This window comes from Schistocerca serialis, chromosome 6 (assembly GCF_023864345.2).
Source record: "Schistocerca serialis cubense isolate TAMUIC-IGC-003099 chromosome 6, iqSchSeri2.2, whole genome shotgun sequence".
In the NCBI taxonomy this organism is placed as follows: domain Eukaryota; kingdom Metazoa; phylum Arthropoda; class Insecta; order Orthoptera; family Acrididae; genus Schistocerca; species Schistocerca serialis.
The window spans coordinates 717,020,832-717,040,240 of record NC_064643.1 but is presented as its reverse complement, the minus strand read 5'-3'; the positions used below and the strand labels follow the sequence as shown (position 1 = coordinate 717,040,240).

General features: G+C 41.1%; 1 protein-coding gene across 1 annotated transcript in view; it reads right to left on the bottom strand.

The window, feature by feature from the left end:
* LOC126484279 (RNA polymerase II subunit A C-terminal domain phosphatase) overlaps nt 1-18,554 on the bottom strand; it is a 95,558-nt gene extending 77,004 nt beyond the window's left edge. The window contains exon 1 of the mRNA XM_050107705.1: nt 18,316-18,554. Within this exon, the coding sequence (XP_049963662.1) occupies nt 18,316-18,533 (218 nt within the window). The 5' untranslated portion in view covers nt 18,534-18,554. The remainder of the gene's footprint in view (nt 1-18,315) is intronic.
* Between the last annotated feature and the right edge of the window lie 855 nt (nt 18,555-19,409).

Sequence of the window (19,409 nt, the reverse complement as noted above, 5' to 3'; positions counted from 1 at the left end):
AGGATATAAAATGCAGACTAGCAATGGTATAAAAAGTGTTTTTGAAGAAGAGAAATTTGTTAGCACTGAATATCGATGTCAGCATTAGGAAGTCATTTCTGAAGGTATTTGTCTGGAGTGTAACCATAGATACGGCGTGATTTTTTCCACCATGTACAAATCTAGGGATTGTTTGATGAGAGGATACAGAACAAAACAGGTTTCCATGCTACAGACCATTTATTCAATCACTGATTGTTACAGAGACTGTGGTCTAATACATGTTGTACCATGCAGCCACAGTTACAGTGTGTGTTGAAAATGGTTTCCATGAGCCTCGATGAATGCATGTACATGCCGCAGCATGATCTGCGTCATGTTCTCATCGGCTACGCTGCATCTGAACAGTGTCAAAGGCAGCATGAATATGCAGCTTCAGTGTCTCCACATCTGGCATGAGCTCTGCATACACAATACTTTTGAGATGGCCTCATAAACAGAAATTGCACACGTTGACAACCAATGAATGAGCAGGCCATGCAAACAGACCCCCTCTACCAATCCATCAACCAGGGAAGATGCCTGGTGAAGAAACCAGCAACAAAACTGCTCCCGATGTGGAAAGTCTGTTTCTAATAAGCTATGCACACGCTAAGTGATAAGGGTAGAAAAAATTGATGTGGAGAATGTTCCACACGGTCATCTGGCTTAACATGTACTGGCAGGCCAACTGCCTGGTACAACACGGCAGTCACCTTCCACGGTGTTAATCACATTTTCCTCCAAGTCTAGTGTCTGAACATTTCAGGTCTGTCCTTCATGATTTCCTGCTTCCTGGAACAACCCTGTCTCAGACAAATGGTGAAACTCCTGTTGCAAACATTAAATGCTGTGGTGGTTGTGGGTGGGGATAGGTCTCCTGATACAACCTTGCTGCCCACTGCCTGTTGCCATTTGCCTTTCCATAAGTCAACACCACGTCAGCAAGCTCTCAGTTTGAATACGGAACCACTGTGTACAACACAGCATCACATCCACTACAAGGTGAGCCTGCAAGAGAAGTGAATCGGATGCAACATTACCACTTACAATTGCAAGAGAGGGCGGTAGGGCATGACATATGAGGAACAGTACCACCCTCTAGGAGGAAACCTGCATTCCGTCACTGTGGTAGCATGGTACAACGCATATTAGACTGCAGTCTCTGTAACAAAGTATGATTGAATACATTGTCTGTAGCATGGAAACCGAGCATTTCCGGACATAGGTTCGTTACACCTTTTTTGTTCTGTATCCCCTCATTGATCAATCCATACAGTTTGTACACAGTAGAGAGGGGGCAAAAGAAAAAAATCACCCTGCAGAAGTGAAACACGGACAATATACAGTTTACGCAAGAAGAGAGTAGAGGCTTTTGAAATGTGATGCTACAGAAGAATGCTGAAGATAAGGTGGATAGATCGTATAACTGATGAGGAGGTACTGAATAAAATTGTAGAGACAAGAAATTTGGCACAAGTTGACTAAAAGAAGGGATTGGTTGATATGACATATTCTGAGACATCAAAGGATCACCACTTGGTAATGGAGGGAGGTGTGGGAAGTAAAAATCAAAGAGGGAGACCAAGAGATGAACACAGTAAGCAGGTTTAGAAGGACATAAGTTGTAGTAGTTACTCAGGGGCAAAGAGGCTTGCACAGGATAAAGTAGCATGGAGAGCAGCATCAAACCAGTCTTCACACTGTGGCACACATACATGCTCAAATATGGTCAGTCAGATGATACAATGTTATCACATGTAACCCACCAATATCTCTTAACTGACCAGGCAAAATATACAAAACACATTCAGTTGTAAATAATGTCCTGGAGAGATCTCAAAGCATGTCTGAAAGTTCCTGAAGGCCAACCGCAGCCAAAGTCATTAATAAGCACACTGAACAAAAACATTTGTCACATCCAGAAACACATCCCACTAGTGCCATGTAACTCCACCTGTAGCTTTAATAATGGGCTCAATTCAGCAAGGATGAGAGTCCGGAAGTTTCTTCAGTTATGCAACATCCAGATGAAGCCACTCATCTTTGATCAGGTTCCACAGGGCTGCGTACTGATTGCAACACTTCACCCCCTGCTCCAAACAATCTCAGACATTTTCTATGGGATGAAAATTAAGCAGTTTAGTAGAGCAGTCAAGATGCAATAGGATGCCCAGGAATTCATCAAACTGGGAGCATATGCGTGCAGCACAATGGTCATGGCTGTTGACATTGTGGAAGATGGAGGTGTGAATAGCATTATCACACCAATTTTGAAGAAAGGGCTACACACGGTCTTTGAGAACTTTGAAATGATCACACTGATTCATGTTCACAATATACTGAATGAAGGCCCACACTTCAGTCTATGAAGAATGTCCCCAAACCATTACAGAACTACCTCCAGCCCAAACAACACTCTCCACATACTGTGAATTAGTCATGATGGGTCACTGATGCATTCATTACCTCATATAACTCGAAAGGAAGCATAACTGTGGCTCTACTGATGACATTTCACATCTCCAGACAACTACTGTCCAGTGTCCGTGTTTCTTGGTCCATTGAAGACATGCAGCTTTATGTGCTGTTGTGAGCAATGGTCTCTGCGAGACATTTGACTCCAAATCTCCATTGCATGCAGTTTCCTTCACAAGCTCTATTGTTGACAAGGCGCGACAATCATTCCGCCCCCTGTCAGTCTGGATCTTCCTACAACCACCGTTCTTATGCAATGTTACACAGCTGCAAATGGTACACCATTCCTCACAACATCTTCCTTCATGGTGTGGTTATGGTGACATCCATACACAACAGCTTCTTTCTGATATTCTGGCACATCTCCACATCGAGTAATCTTACAGCACTGGTTCCGCGCAACCAACATGTACATACACACCACTTCATGACTTACCTCAGTCAATAGTGGATTGGTTGTTTGTTTGTTTGTTGGAGTTAAAGGGACCAGAGAGGTCATCAGTTTCATCATCCTACATGTATGAAACCAGGAATAATTCTCAGAAGAGTGTTACAAAAGGCAAATCCTGGGAAGCCTGACTGTAAGCAATATACAATGAGACAGGCATTAAAGCAAGGATTAGTAGGAAGGGAGTGAGAGGGGGTAAGGCAGGTGAGTCGCTCTGCCAAGAATGCAGTTGGAGGTCCCCTAAGCATTATATGCAGTGGGAGACGCACCCTGTGCATCACACCAGCATCACCTTCCCGTTCATTACCGCGACAAAATGAGCAGCATAGACAAGACAATAAAACTTTAAAAAGGACGAATATAAGAGAACAAAAAGGTGGAAAGGATAGGGGTCAGGTCAGACTGCTGAGCAAGGGCCACTGCGGGTAAGCAAGCGAGGGGTGCCCCTTCAACCTCTTAAGCAGTCAATGAGGCCAAAGTTCTCCATCTCAAAGAGATAATTAGAAACCATTTTTGCAAGTGAAACATAAAACAAGGTCAGCCACTTTGGCGTTGTCCTCCAGCACTATAGGTAGCGTGTCAGGAAGGTTAAGATATTGTGCAAAGTGCCAAATTTGGGCAGTCTAGTAGGATGTGAGCCATCTTCATGCAGGCATCACATCAGCAATAAGGTGGACCCTTACAGCGGAGAATATGACAGTGTGTCAGCCAAGTGCAGCCATTGCTTAGCCGAAAAAGGATTCCCTGCAACAAGTGCAAAGAGAAGACTGCCACGAGATCGTGGTCTCCTTTATTGCCCTCAGGTTGTTTGGGGAGTCCACGGCAGGCCATTCTGAGTTCCAGAAATCCAACAATTGATGCACGGAGCTGACAGAAGGTCCAGTTCCGGGACCCCCATTTCCAAAATTGGCATCCTGGTAGCCAACTTTGGCAAATGGTTGGCATGTTCATTCCCTCAGATCCCAACATGTCCAGGGGTCCAAAGACAACTGGCTATCCAACTTGATGGAGGTCAGAAAGAAGATCCTGGATAGTTGTGACTAATGGGTGACAAGTGTAGCACTGGTCTATAGCCCGAAGGCTGCTCAGCGTGTTGCTGCAGAGTGAAGCATCTTGCTTGTGCAAGACGAGCATGGTTAAGGGCTTGTTTCACGGCCATCAAAGTAGCACTGAAGACACTGCATCCATTTGGTAGGGAGCACAGTTCAATACACTTTGCATGTGTGTATACAAAACTGGTTTGTCCATTGACCACTGAGCCATCAGTGTACACCACTTCCAAACCCGGAAATGCATCAAGGACAGCCAGTAACAGGCAGCAAAACAACAAGGGGCCAAATATATCTTTCAGTCCATAAGATAAATTGAGACACCCCATGAAAGCATAAGCAACTGCTCCCTGACAAGAAGCGAGAGTGGGGAAGTTTGAGTTCAGAGCAGAGACACTGTAATCAAACTGCAATTGTGACCCCAGTGCTTGGTCTCTGTGTGGGTGGTGACCCCCCCCCCCTACCCCCCAAATTAGGAAAAATGGATACGGTAGTTTGGATGCTTATGGAAGCTGCTAATGTGTACAGCATAACTGAATAACTGTTGTTGACACCTGATCCATAGTGGAGGGACCTCAGCCTCCATGAGTAGGCTGTACACAGAGCTAGTTCAAAATGGTCCTGTTGCAAATCGGATGCCACAGTGGTGTATTGAGTCCAGTGACTGCACTGCTGAGGCGATGTCGAACCCAATGACTGGACAGGATCAGGGCTTTGTAAAGAAACAGGAGGGTAGAGTAGTCCTCACCCCAGCTGGTATTACTGAGGCATCGAAGTGTATTACGGTGTAGCCAGCACCATTGTTTAACTTGGCAAAAATGTGGAATTCACATCAGATGGGTGGGCATCGAAGAGCAATTCCAAAAAGCAATAAGTCTCCACGAGATCGAGTAATTGGTCATCGAGGTATAGTTCTGGTTGTGGATGAACATTACAATGGTGACAGAAGTGCATGGTGCAAATCTTGGTGGCTGAAAACTGAAAGCTGTGAGTGATGGTACATGACTGCACCTTTCCAATGGCGCCCTGCAGTCAATGTTCAGCAATACATGTAATTAGTACAAAAACGTATCTTAAACAATCGAAACTTCAGGTAGGACCATCAACAATGTAGGAAAAGATAAGATTGGTACTTACCATAAAGGTAACACACTAAGTTGCAGACAGGCACAATTATAAGACACTTACACACATAAGCTTTCGGCCACAGCCTTCGTCAGAAAGAGAAACATAAACCATTCATTCACACAAGCAAGCACACTTCACGCACACATTACCACCTTTACGGTAAGTAGCAATCTATCTTTTCCTACACTGTTAAAAATGTACATTGACAGTTTCCAAACTAATTCAGATTTCCATTCTTACAACACAAAAACATGCAATGACAACAACACTTTAGCATAAAAACAAATGTTCGGGGTACTAGTTTGTACAACAAAATCACAGGACAGATAAAAGAAATAAAATAAAATTAATCATTTCAGGAAGCAGTATTCAAATTTTTAATGATCAGCTACCAATACAGTGTAAATGAATACCTGCAATAAACTTTTAGCAAATAACTCTTACATGTACTACAAGCCAATAGTATTTTTAACCAAGCGCTTTCTTTAATGTAAATGAATATTGTGAACAGATGTGTTAGAAATCAAATTTTATTCATAAGTAAATGTCAACTGTATACCTTTATCATACAGTTTTGCGATTCATCAGAATTTTATACACAATTTGGAATGCGATATTGTGTAGTCTCCTGTACACTCTTGTATACATATGGTATGTATTTACCGATGAAATCCATTCAATGTACATTGTCTCTGCATGTGTACTTCTAAGTTACAATATCGGTTGTTAAAAGTGTTCAATTTGTCTATGAATCACCATAGCAGTCAGTTTGAATGTGGTATTCCTGAATATGTATCCACTATAACACGCAATTCATTGCAAAATATTCAGGCTCAGCTGTGGGTCACAATTTATCAATCCCAACATGATATTATCAAATGTATCTGCTAATAATGTACACAATAACTTGTGAAAAGTAATACTACCTCATTTTAAAGTACTGGTATCAGGGCTGAGAAAAACCCAAGCATTTTCTTCTTTTGAAAAAAATACTCAATGGGTTAGACTGGGTTTTTATGGATTTTATTTAGTTTTCTTTTTTCTTTTCTTTTTTTTTCATATGACAAATAGTTCAGTCTTAGTGCTTACGATTAATTTATTCAAAACACTAACCCATTCTTACAATTACTTCACCTGCAGAAAAAAAAGGTAAATTAAACCGGCAAAAATTGGTAAATTACATTTTCTTATGTTGGCAGCCAGAACCTATCACATTCGCTTGTTTATACATACGGCTGTAAGAAACCACCTTTGTCAATAATTCTTCTAAACATTTAGAAATTGTAATGATGCACTATGAAGAAGTCCCTACTAACATCAGCATAATCTAGGATATGTTATAATTGATAAAAAAGTCATTCATCTCTCCAAAAATTGTTAGAGGTCTGTAGAGACCTGGATCTTCTTCAAGAAGACATCACAAATATTGCACAAGCTGTTCAATTGTGAATCAGTCTTTTAGAAAGTCCTGGTATAGAACCCTTAAACAATAAAATAAAGCCACCCATACACAAACGGAACACGTTTTAGAATCCTTTCACTGTCTTACTAATATAGTAAATCCAAGATTCAGTGGAAGAAGATTAAATGCTGAACATGAAGTAAGTCCAAAAAACTGGCTCACAGAGATGCATCCAGAGTGGACTGCAAGTGTTATGTCTTTTAGGAATGTTGATTCTCATCATTTTCCTGCTACTGTGTCTTCTGATGCAATTGTAACACAGTTTCAACCACACCAATGGTGGAAGATAATGAGCTGAAATCAGCAAAAAAGGAAGTTTACCAACAGGGCACATTAATTTTGTGAAAATCCTCATTTATTTCCCTGCTAGCATTGCATCCACTGGAGAAACTTCTCCAGTTCGGTCAAAATTAGGGGATAAGGTAGGAGAGAAAAAGAGCTGAGAAATCAGTGAAGATCTATAAATTTCTACTGCTTCCAAAAAGGGCTAAATTGTACTTTACCGACATTAGGATTTTACATCACGTTTGAGGGTCTTTTTTCCCCTGGAAGTGTAAATGTTATTTAAGTATGTTTCTTACACTGAGAGAAAAGTTAAAACACAACATTAATAAAACATATTCTTAAAACAGTAAACAGTTGCCTTCAATAAACATAGTGACTCTTTTCAGTTTCTGTAAAATAACTATGTACCACTTTGTACATTAATTAAATTTTCATAATTAAATACTGTTGGGTTTTTTAAATTTTTTAAACTCAGATGGTTGTTTTTTTTTTTTTTTTTGTCACGTTAAATTACAATCACGACTGGTATCCACCACCTTGAGCTACACACAATGTGTTCCCTGGAAAATCACATTATGCACCTAAAAGTTACGCACTTTTACTTGGCCCCTCTGCGATTGCTGCTAGCAGCTGACTTCTTGCCTTTCAGGAATGTTTATGCTTGAAACTTCCTGGCAGATTAAAACTGTGTGCCAGACCGAGACTTGAACTCGGGACCTTTGCCTTTCGCGGGCAAATGCTCTGCCAAGTGAGCTACCCAAGCACGACTCACGTGCCGTCCTCGGGGCACACAGTTTTAATCTGCCAGGAAGTTTCATATCAGCGCACACTCCGCTGCAGAGTGAAAATCACATTCTGGAAACATCCCCCAGCCTGTGGCTAAGCCAAGTCTCCGCAATATCCTTTCTTTCAGGAGTGCTGGTTCTGCAATGTTCGCAGAAGAGCTTCTGTTAAGTTTGGAAGGTAGGAGACGAGGTACTGGCAGAAGTAAAGTTGTGAGGACGGGGTGTGAGTCGTGCTTGGGTAGCTCAGTTGGCAGAGCACTTGCTCGCGAAAGGCAAAGGTCCCGAGTTCGAGTCTTGGTCCGGCACACAGTTTTAATCTACCAGGAAGTTTCATATCAGCACACACTCCACTGCAGAGTGAACATCTCATTCTGTTTATGCTTGTTGACAACCTTAACTATATAATAGTATTGTTTGCCGCAGATTACATAGCTGTAAATACAGCGTTGACCCATGCGCATTGATGTGCAGAGTGATTATTATTACGTTAAAAAATGAGCAACTTGCCATAAACTGTCACGACACTTGTGTGTGGTGCATTAATCCATTACAGTTCATTTCTTTTACACACCATAAGCCAGTTGCTCTGGGAAAAGGAGGTGGGGCTTGTCTCAGTCAATGTGCTACAAGCGAATCACAAGCTTCTATTTCCCGCATCTTCCACTCAGTGGTCAAGTAAAAGTGTGTGACCCATTTGCAGGGAAGGGACAAATAAATCAACTGAGCCTACCGATACTGGAAGCGGGCGTCAACCTGTGACATAATGGTGTTGTGGTGTGTGACGATAAAAGTGCACAGACAGGGAAAGTATAGAACACTGACAATATTTTGTTTTGTGTTTATTTTATTTTCTTGAAACATATGTTGTGTTAACAGACTGATCAGTGATATAGTCCAACGTGTAAATTACCCTGAAAGGTGACAATTTAGTTCCAAGTTGGTGAACCCAAATAGCACTCTTGATTATTCATGAAATATTTGTTGTATTTCCTTTGTCACCCATAACAAAGAGTATAATGGCTAACTAGTAGTCACAACAACTATAACAATAAAATCAACATAAAATATTTACAATTTATGCCATGATGCTTGCAAAAGCCAGAATTACTGGCGCACCACATCTTACACTTCATTTTCCCACTGCACTGCACTGATCTTCCCCATCTGCCTCCTTAGCTGCGTAACATCCCAGCATGGAAGTAAAAGAAACTGGGTAATTCATGAGGATTTGGATAATGCATCAGACAAAAAACAGTCAGTATCACAGCATAATGGTATTTTATGTATAGTTTCTTCACAATGACCTGAATGAGGACACCCTAGATCTGGATCGGCTGAAGTCAGTAAAGTCAGTTGACTTTGGGCCATGAGTGTCTTGTGATCTAATAATATTGAACATGTGTGTACAGTAGTCATTACAAAGTATTTGACATGTAGTGATTAAATAGTAAGCACATGTATAATGTCATCGTTGCATGAAGAAGCTGCAGTTTGCACCCTCTGAATACTCACTCTCCCCTCAGATGTCAATGTGTTGGGCTTTGGTAGGCAGAGCTTGCTTCCTTGCTCCCAGCACTCCAATGAAAACTCAGACAAGACATTGTGAACAAATAGTAATCTTTACGCATCCAAATGGGTTTGAGTCTGATACTAACTCCCTCGAAATCTTGGTAATCGTGACAGACTGATCTGTAATGCAGCCTGGCATCTAAATTAGTTGGAAGATGACACTCTGGTTGGGAACTGGTATAGCAAATAAATATGAACATGAAATAAAGGTTGTAGCAACAGACTGATCCACAGAGTGGACCAAGGCCTATGATCACTCTATATTTAGTGTGTTTACATTTTGTGGTGTGCAGTTGCATCTGCGGTGGTTGGTTCTTCAGTTAAGTTCTGACAAAGTTGTTTGTGCACTGTTATACAGTTTTTAAACTTAGTAGTTTCCAACGATGTCTCATGCTGTTTCTGGCGAAATAATGGTTTAATAAACTTCTGGAAACATTCGCTCACTGTGGTTTTTTTTTTAGTTGTCTGTGCATTGAAGTCATTTAGTAAATTTCGTGTGGTAGTTTTCAGCTGATGTTTCTTATTGTTTCTAGTGAAATATTTCAGTAAAATTTTCATTCACTGTTTTAACTTCATTGAGTGCTCCAGTGGCTGCTTGAATTTTTTGGTTTTAGCTAAGAAATTGTGTGAATTTTTGGTGGTATTGGTATTAATTGTGGTTAGTAGTATTAATAAAAGTTGTTGCTTTCTTAGTAGAGAGTGAATTTCGAGACAACTAGTGTTAGTTCTATAAATAGTTCTACTGGTGTAACTGAACTTCAGTAACGCAGATGTTCAATTTTTTCAGTAACAGTAAAATTTTACCATGAATGAGAAGTGTGGGCTTTGTCGTAGGCTTGTGAGTAGTGGGTTATGGTGTGGGATTTGTTCAAAGAATTTTCACTGAGGGGAATGTAGTGGGGAAGCCAGTAGGCATTCTAGTGAGATCTTCTCCTGGGAATGCAGAATCTGCAGCAGAAATACGTCTACAGAGGAGCAGGAGCGTAAGATTTGTGCCCTTCAGGTGCAGTTACAATACGCAAAGGAGGAACTAGATAGGTTGAGGAGGGTGAAAGATGCTAGGGAATGGGAACTGGCAGTTGGCAAGAAGGCAGCTAGGAGGAGCTATTCAGACAGTTGCACTTTGCATATTTCCAATAGATTTGACCAACTGTCACAGTTTAGTGGAGAGGAGCCTCTTGTAGCTGTAGGTGCACGAAACATGTAGTAGCGGCCCGCGCCCCACACGCGGTTCAGGTACAGCATCCATTCTCCTGCCGTCTAGGCGCGGCGTCCTAGGTTTTCTCGTTCAGGAGGGTCTGCCGGCACCGCTCTCGTTATTCTTCCCTTCTGCCCCGACGTCAGTACACTCTGGGAAATATCCTTTTTCTTCTTAATCTGGGTGACCGCAGGTTCTCACACCTTGCTAAGGATGTAACCGCTGTCACTATTTAGTTGTGGCTCCCTTACCCTAATCTCTATGGCTTCTTTGACGACACAGTCCCAGTATTTGGAAGTCTGTGTCAGGACTTTGGTTTGGTCATAATCCATGCTGTGGAGTTCCGGCGGGCAATCCTCAGCGATTTTCGGCTTACTGGGCTGTTGCAGTCTAGTGTGCCGTTGATGTTCTCAGCATCGGTCCTCAATGGTACGAATGGTCTGACCTATGTATACACTCCCGCATTGGCAAGGTATCTGATAAACCCCTAATTTACGTAGACCAAGGTTGTCCTTGACACTACTGAGAAGGCTCTTGCTTTTGCTTGGAGGACGGAAAATGGTTTTCACTTGGTGTTTATGTAAAATGCGTCCAATTTTTCCAGATAAGGCCCCACAAAACAGAATAGTAGCCAAGGCCGCCTCCTCCTGAGGTTCATCCTCAGTTTCCGCCGGTGCTGCAGGTGTGGGATGTAGAGTCTTCCGAATTTGTCCTTCCTTGTAACCGTTCCTCCGAAACACGGTCTTCAGATGGTCCAATTCTTGTTGGGGACTGTCCCTGTTGGAGATGGTGTGAGCTAAGAGTTTTGAGCACACCATTCTTTCGTGCCGGGTGGTGGCAGCTATCCACATGTAGGTACGAATCAGTGTGCAACCTCTTCCCATACACGCTGTGGCCCAAAGTGCCGCCAGCTCGTCTTCTAATCACAACATCTAGGAAAGGGAGCATCCTATCCATTTCGATCTCCATGGTGAACTTAATATTCTCGTGTCTGGAGTTGAGATGTATGAGGAAGTCTGCCAGTTTCTCTCTTCCATGTGGCCAGATAACGAATGTATCATCCACATATCTAAAGAAACAGATGGGTTTTAGATGTGCTGATTCAAGAGCTTCCTCCTCGAAATGTTCCATGTACATATTTGCAACAACGGGTGAGAGTGGGCTCCCCATAGCTACTCCTTCTGTCTGCTCGTAGTATTCACCATCAAATAAGAAGTAAGTTGATGTCAGAAATTGTCTGAAAAGGTTGGTGGTCTCTTCGTCAAATTTCTGGCTGATGAGTTCCAAGGATTCTTGTAACAGAACTTTAGTGAATAGAGATACCACATCGAAGCTCAACAGTATGTCAGATTCCTTAAGTGTAAGGTTGTTGATGCGTCCCAAGAAATCCACGGAGTTACAGATATGGTGTGTACATCTCCCAACATAAGGGCTAAGCATTTGTTTGAGGTGCTGGGTGAGAAGGTACGTTGGGGCACCAATATTGCTGACAATGGGACGTAACGGAATCGATTCCTTGTGCACCTTCGGCAGTCCGTTAAGTCTAGGAGGAACAGCAGCCCTCGGGCGTAGCTTCTTGGTAATCTCGTCAGGGAAGCCAGAATCCTTGAGAAGTGCCAGAGTCTTCCTCTCGACCCTCTTGGTAGGATCGGTGTCAATCTTGCGGTATGCGCTGTCACCAAGTAGGCCCCGCGGGGAAGAATAATGAGAGTGGTGCCGGCAGACCCTCCTGAACGAGAACACCTAGGACGCCGCGCCCAGACAGCAGGAGAACGGATGCTGTACCTAGACTGCGTGTGGAGTGCGGACTGCACTGACTCATAGGAAGCGCCTGAGAGAGGAGGGGGATTGTCCTAGATATACCTGGCGCCGGCCCACTGCCATTCAGTACATCAGCGCACCCGATGATGGCAATGTGGTCGATTGCCGAAGTATTGTGTCCTATGCACACTCATATCAGGCTGTTCACCCGAGATTTATTTAGTCACTTTTATTCATTCTTCATAACTACGCGGGCACTCTGATACTACAAGGGTTAATGGCCTTTCAGACCATGATGCACAAAATTTAACACTATGAGGCTTTTGTACTCAAACAAATGTCAAATATAATTACAAACTGTATAGAAAAGCTAATCCATTGGCAAGAGCGAGTTTTTTAAACCTTGTTTAGGAACAAGAGTGGCAGGATGTATATAGTGCCCACGACATAGATGACAAATACAATGATTTTCTTAACACATTTCTCATGGTCTTTGAGAGTTGCTTTCCATTAGAATGTTCTAAATGGGGTAATAGCAGTAAAAGCCAGCCTGGGTGGCTGACTAGTGGGATAAGGACATCATGTAGTAGAAAGCAGGAATTATATCAAAACGTTAGAAGTAGTTACAATCACGCTACAGTAGCCCACTGCAAACAGTATTGTAAAATGCTTAAAAATGTTATTAGTAAGGCAAAGAGTATGTGGTACACAAATAGAATAGCTAAATCACAGGATAAAATTAAAACTATATGGTCAGTTGTGAAGGAAGTGTCTGGTCAGCAGCACAAGATCGACAATATAAAGTCAGTTCGTAGTAAAAATATTTCTGTTAGTGATAAGTATTTAACAATTATTTTCTGAGCATTGCTGGTAAATTAAATAAAAACTTAGTTTCTACAGGGAAACTTACAACTCTCTTGGAAAATGCGTTTCCGAGACTGATGTCTGAAATACTCCTCTGTGATACTGACAATGGGGAGACTGAGTCAATAATTAACTGAAGACTAAGAACTATCATGGATACGGTGGAGAGCCTAACACAATATTTTTATTTCCAGAGATAATTCTTAGTTACAGTTTTACGAAGTATAAATTTAAGAAAGAATATCCATGACTCTATACAATGATTACATTACTGTGCTGCACATGTTAGCCCTGTACTTACCCATATTTGTAATTTTTCCTTTAATAATCGTCATTCTGCTGAACGATTAAAGTACTTAGTAGTACAGCAGCTTTATAAAAAGGGAGAAAGCGATAATGTAGACAATTTTAACCTGTTTCTATGCCATCAGTGTTTGCTAAAGTTGTTGAAAAGGCAGTGTATGTAAGGATAATTGATCATTTTATATCACATAATTTGCTATCAAAGGTGTTGTTCGGCTTCAGTAGTCATTTAACAACTGTAAAGGCTATGTTGTCTTCTCTCTGTGAAGTACTGGATGGAATAAACAAAAGATTTTGAACGCTAGGCATATTTTTTTATTTAACTAAGGAGTTTGATTGTGCTTATCACAGAATATTGGGGTCGACAGAAGCGTCCGATCCCACGCATCGGCTTTGAACCGTGACGTAAGGGTGTTGTCGTGTGTGACGTCATGACGGCACGGAGTTTGGTTTGAGTGTGGCTGTCTCCAGTTCTGTTTTATCTTATTTTATTTACTTTTCTGATCTGTTCGTTCTATCTCGTGAGATTTTTTTTTTTTTTATTTAAAAACACTTATTACTTATTTTAATTATCTGTTTCCTCCAATTTCTGTTTTAGTTTATTATATTTATCTTTCTGATCTGTTCGTTCTATCCCGTGAGATTTTTTTTTTTTTAAAGACAAAAAACACTAATCAGCTACTGAAGCATTTTTATCTTCTATGGGTTGCAGGGGTTACGACCCCTGGGGAGGTGGGTGGGTATTCATGCATGGCTGTCTTCACTTACACGTTGTAGCTACGCAAGGCGTCTAAATTTGTTTATATTTAGTTTGCCCCCCCCCCCCCCCCCACCCAAAACACCCCATTTCCCGCGCTTGTCCCGTTAGTGTCATTAGGCTTCTTGTGGAAAGTGTGTGTGTGTGTGTGTGTGTGTTTTTGTTTCTGCCATATTTGTGACGTCATGGGTCAAAGCAGACGGGTGGGATCGGACGCTTCCGTATTTCCGAATATTGCTCCAGAAGTTGGACCATTATGGAATACAGGGAGTAGCTCACAATTGGTTCACCTCTTACTTTGACAACAGACAGTAAAATGTCATTATTCACAGTGTTGAGAATGGCTGTGACATGGGGTCTGAGGGGATTCCTGGGAGGAGCAGAAGAGTTTTGGCAAGCAAGTTGGCAACCCTGGTGTTAACCTTGAACCGTTAGCTTCCTCCTCGCAGTCGTTCGGCAGTTGAACGTTGCTTCTGGTTGGAGTAGGTCACGTTAAAAATGGCTGCACCGATTCAGAATCCCACCAAATGCGAAGTGCGCTCCGTCATATGTTTTCTTCATGCAAAAGGTCAGTGACCAGCAGATATTCACAAAGAAATTGTTTCTGTTTACGGGAACATTACGAATCGACAAAATGTAACGAAACTGTGTCGTCATTTCTCTGAAGGTAGGACCAATGTTCATGACGAACAAAGAATAGGTCGGCCATCTGTGATCTTTGATACCCTTCTTCGGAGAACGGAGGAAGCAATTCATGTGAATAGACGCCTCACATTGAAAGGATTGCATCAGATCATACCAGGCGTGTCAATGACAACTCTTTATGATGGTGTGACTGTCAAGTTAGAGTACAGGAAATTGTGTGCACGCTGGGTTCCAAAACTGTTAACAGAAGAACACAAAAAGAAAAGGATGGGCTTTGCACTCGGCTTCCTCACACGCTATGCTGAAGCAGGTGATGAGTTCCTTGATCACATTGTGACAGGTGACGAGACGTGGGTTTATCACCATACACCTGAATCCAAGCAACAATCAATGCAATGGTGCCATTTGAATTCACCAAAAGCCAAGAAATGCAAAACATCAATTTCAGTGAAGAAAATCATGGCTTCTGTTTTTTGCGACAGACAAGGCATTCTTCTGTTGGAATTTACGCCTCCTGGAACGACAATTAATGCTGCTGCATATTGCCAGACTTTGAAACGTCTTCGAAGGGCAATTTAAAACAAACGCAGGGGGATGCTGACAAGTGAAGTCCGCTTGCTTCATGACAACGCTCGGCCTCACACAGTGCTCGTAACCAAAGCACTACTCTAACAATTCAAATGGGACGTATTGGACCGTTCGCCATACAGCCCAGACCTTGCGCCCACCGACTTCCATGTTTTCCGTTACCTGAAGTCACATCTTGGTGGAAAATCATTCCACGATGATGAAGAGATCAAAGATGAAGTTGAAATGTGCTTCCGACAACAGGCGGCAACCTTTTATGACTGTGGGATACAAAAGCTTGCGCACCCACTTAACAAATGTTTGGATAACGGGGTTGATTATGTCGAAAAATAACAAATAATCCAGTTAATAAGATGTAACTGTCTTTTTCTAAATAAATGTTCTATTTAAGGACTGCGAGCCATTGTATCTTTACTTTTCGAAATGCCCTTGTATTTTGGGATAACTCTTCCCATTCTCAGCAGTTTGTGCGATAAATGGTGTCAGTTCACGAACCTCATGTCAACTCCTGTTCACTAGTCTGGGTATTCTGACATTGGCCTCTCAATATATATAATCTTTTCTGTCATTTCTAGTTAACAGTATCAGCTTATTCCCAAGAGTTAGCAGCTTTCACTCAGTTAATACTAGGCAGAAATCCAATCTGCATTTTGACTGCAGCACTTCCTTAACTCTTGTGCAGAAAGGTGTGCAGTATACTGTTGCATCCATTTTCAATAAGTTACCACAAGAATTCAAAAATCTTAGCAGTAATCAACACGCTTTCAAATCGAAATTGAAGAGTTTCCTCATGGGTCACTCCTCCTGTTCCGTCGAGGATTTCCTTGAAAAATTTAACTGATGCCTACGTAATATTGTTTATTGCGTTTACTTAAACTTATGGATGACTTTTTTTTGGGTTCATAAACATTTTATTTTATCTGTTATTACTCTTATGTTGTAATTTCATGTACTGACATGGTCAATGACCTTGGAGATTTGGTTGTCAAGGTCCTACGGAACTAGAGATGTAAATAGATACCAGTCTTATACAGGATGTCCAGACAGAAATGGTCAATATTCAGGAGTCTAGATCTACACATAAAAGGAATGATCATTCGAAGCAAAGTAGTATAGTAGCACAGTAGTTCAGTAGAAGAGATGAGTTTCACAGCAGCAAAGACAAGCAAGTGCTCATAGCTCTTAATGTATGCACTTTAAGAGCCCACATTTACTGGATATTTTTTCTTGTTTTGGTCCATACTACCACCTCTCAAAATATGGAAAGCAAAGATCCTGAAGTAAAAGAGATTTAGTTCACACCTGAAAGATGAAGTGCTCATAACTCTTAAGCTGTGCATTTTAGAGCAAATGGTCACTAGACTGTTTTGCTTCGAATGGTTGTTCATGTCATATCCCTGAATATCGACAACACCTCCTGGGACATCCTGTATATACATAAAACTGCAAGGTAATTCTTACTGAAGGGTATACACTAGATGCAAAATACTTTCATCGCTGTACTTTGCTCCCCCTATTAACAATCTGGTTTTAAGTTTAACGTTCCCTGTTTACTGTCTTTATGAAGTACTAGGACAACACAATGCCACTTGGTCAAGCAATATCTTACCTGTCATTTCTGTCATACCTGTAAAACTAATTACTTGGTTTATGGTGTTAACATGATGGACATATAGCCTATATGTTTGGACATGTGCGTGTGTCCATCATTTTAATACCATGCAAAAAAATGATTGCCTATACTTGAGTAGTGGACTACACCTCTGCATCCTACAAATAAGCACATGTTTAATAATGCTGATGCCAGTATTCTCGAAGCCAGAAAATACTGACGAGAGCAAAGACTAAGCCTACTTGAGAATCAGTGATAATGATACAGATGACACTGATGTGTCTTTAGTTTTAATTTGAGTATGAATGAATCCTTCAACTTTATTTAAAGGTCTTACTGACGAATTCATTCAATCTTAAATAAAAATGTAGGAACGGTTTGCATACTATGGTTTACTACATGAAGATATGATATCTCTACTCTAACTATGAGACCATAGTTCAGGGCCAAAATTGCCAGAAAGCTATATTCACACTCATCTGTGAAATAAAAATGGAACACTTAGTAAAAACCAAATCCAGAAACCAAGTTGTTGTTGAATCAGACAAATCTATCCAAGCCTGCAGTCCACAACAAACGAAGAGAATGTTCATGTGGGAGGTAATTCCTTGAAGAATGATGTATAGCCCACGACAAGAAAACAGAGCAGAATGTATACTAATAATTGTATCGCCATTTAGTATTACACAAATATTGGAATAATGAGAAGGCATATTTATAGGTCAATGACAGCCACTGTGATGGTTTACCAAACAATTTCTTTAATTATTCTCGATGTCGAGATTTATTTCAAATGTACCTTAAAAAAGAATTCACGCTAAGGCCTACAATACAATGTACGAGTTACCACTGTTATGAAATGCTGTTCACAACTGTTCCACTAATAGTTCGATGCAAATTAATTATTAGTGATTAATGTCTTCATGTTTTTTGTCAGCATGACTATAGGCATTTAAGTACACTTCTAAATTTTTTTTAGAGTCAACTGGTGGAGAAACGCCTGGTATCGGGGAATAATTTTACTCGTTGTGTCAATAAATATTTCGGTCACTAGTCAAATTAATTTCCGAATGCAACCAGTTAAAATGGTAAACTTTAACGTACGCTGATCACGTCAGTCATGCCAGTTCTGATTAACATCAACATTAACGCTGACACAATGATGCTTTTGTTGTTGTTATTGTTTACATCGTGCCACTTCGCTACTCATTCACGACACTGATTTCCTTGCTCCCACGACAATTAATTTCCAATAATACTGCTAGTGTAACAAGTATTACGGCATATAAAATAATGAAAATATGAATTTCAACCACAGATTACGAAAGGCACCACGCTACAACATTAATTAAGTAAGTTACATACCCTGGTTCGATTATTTCGCCTTCCTTCACCAACAGCTTTCGAATTACACCCACGGTCTTTGCCTTCAATTTTTGTTCTGTCGGTTTCTCTGCATCCACATTTAGGTTGTAAAATAGTAGCACACGACCTATAGAAACGAAAGATCCTTCCTCCACGGCCCATTTTAAAAGTTTTGCTGGTTTTCCAAGCGGGAACACAATTACGCCTTTTGCGCCCATGTTGACTGAATGTCTGCTTTGTTTTTCTAATACTACCTCACACACTATTGGATGGCTCCGGCGGATCTGACGTACTGGTGACCAATCCGACGTGTTTCGTCACGACGTCGCAAACTTTCGAGCGTAATTTGAATTTAACAACACAGCGCAGCGTGTTCGTATGACGCTCGGCGGACTGCATGTGATACCCAACATACCAGTTAACGACACGATTTACAGCATGGCATTATGAGTTCTAATTAAAGTCGTAACTTTGAACAGGGTACAGCGTCACCAACATTCACGGTGTCAGGAACAGACCTTCTTTTTTAAAATCTAAATATCTAGAAACGGGGACAGCTGGAAGAAAGTAAATGTATTGCTAATATATCTTGAGGTGATTTTCTGCAGGAAACTCACTATTTGCGCTCGTGTTTCTTTCAACGATGCACGTAACCGAGAGACGGTTCTTTGTGGGGAGGGGGAGTGGGTCACAATTTGTTACTCTGTCTTCCCCCAGTGTTATTTTATGTAACTCAGCCACTTTTTACAGATACAATAAACACAGTATTTCATACGGCCATCTAAATATTCTTGATATATTTCTACATATACATCTATAATCTGCGAACGATCGTAAAGTGCGTGGCAGAGGGTATGTCCCATTGTATCAGTTATTAATGTTTCTTCATATACCCAAGTGCAGGAATAATGACTGTTTAAATGACTCTTTCATGCTGTAATTAATCATATCTTGACAACGTCACAATTACTATATGAGCAATATATGGAAGGTTGTAGTATACTCCTAGTGTCATCAGTTAAACCCACTTCTTGAAACTTCATAAGTAGGCTGTAACACTACTGCACTGCCATCAGAAGAAAAAGCATGCAAAG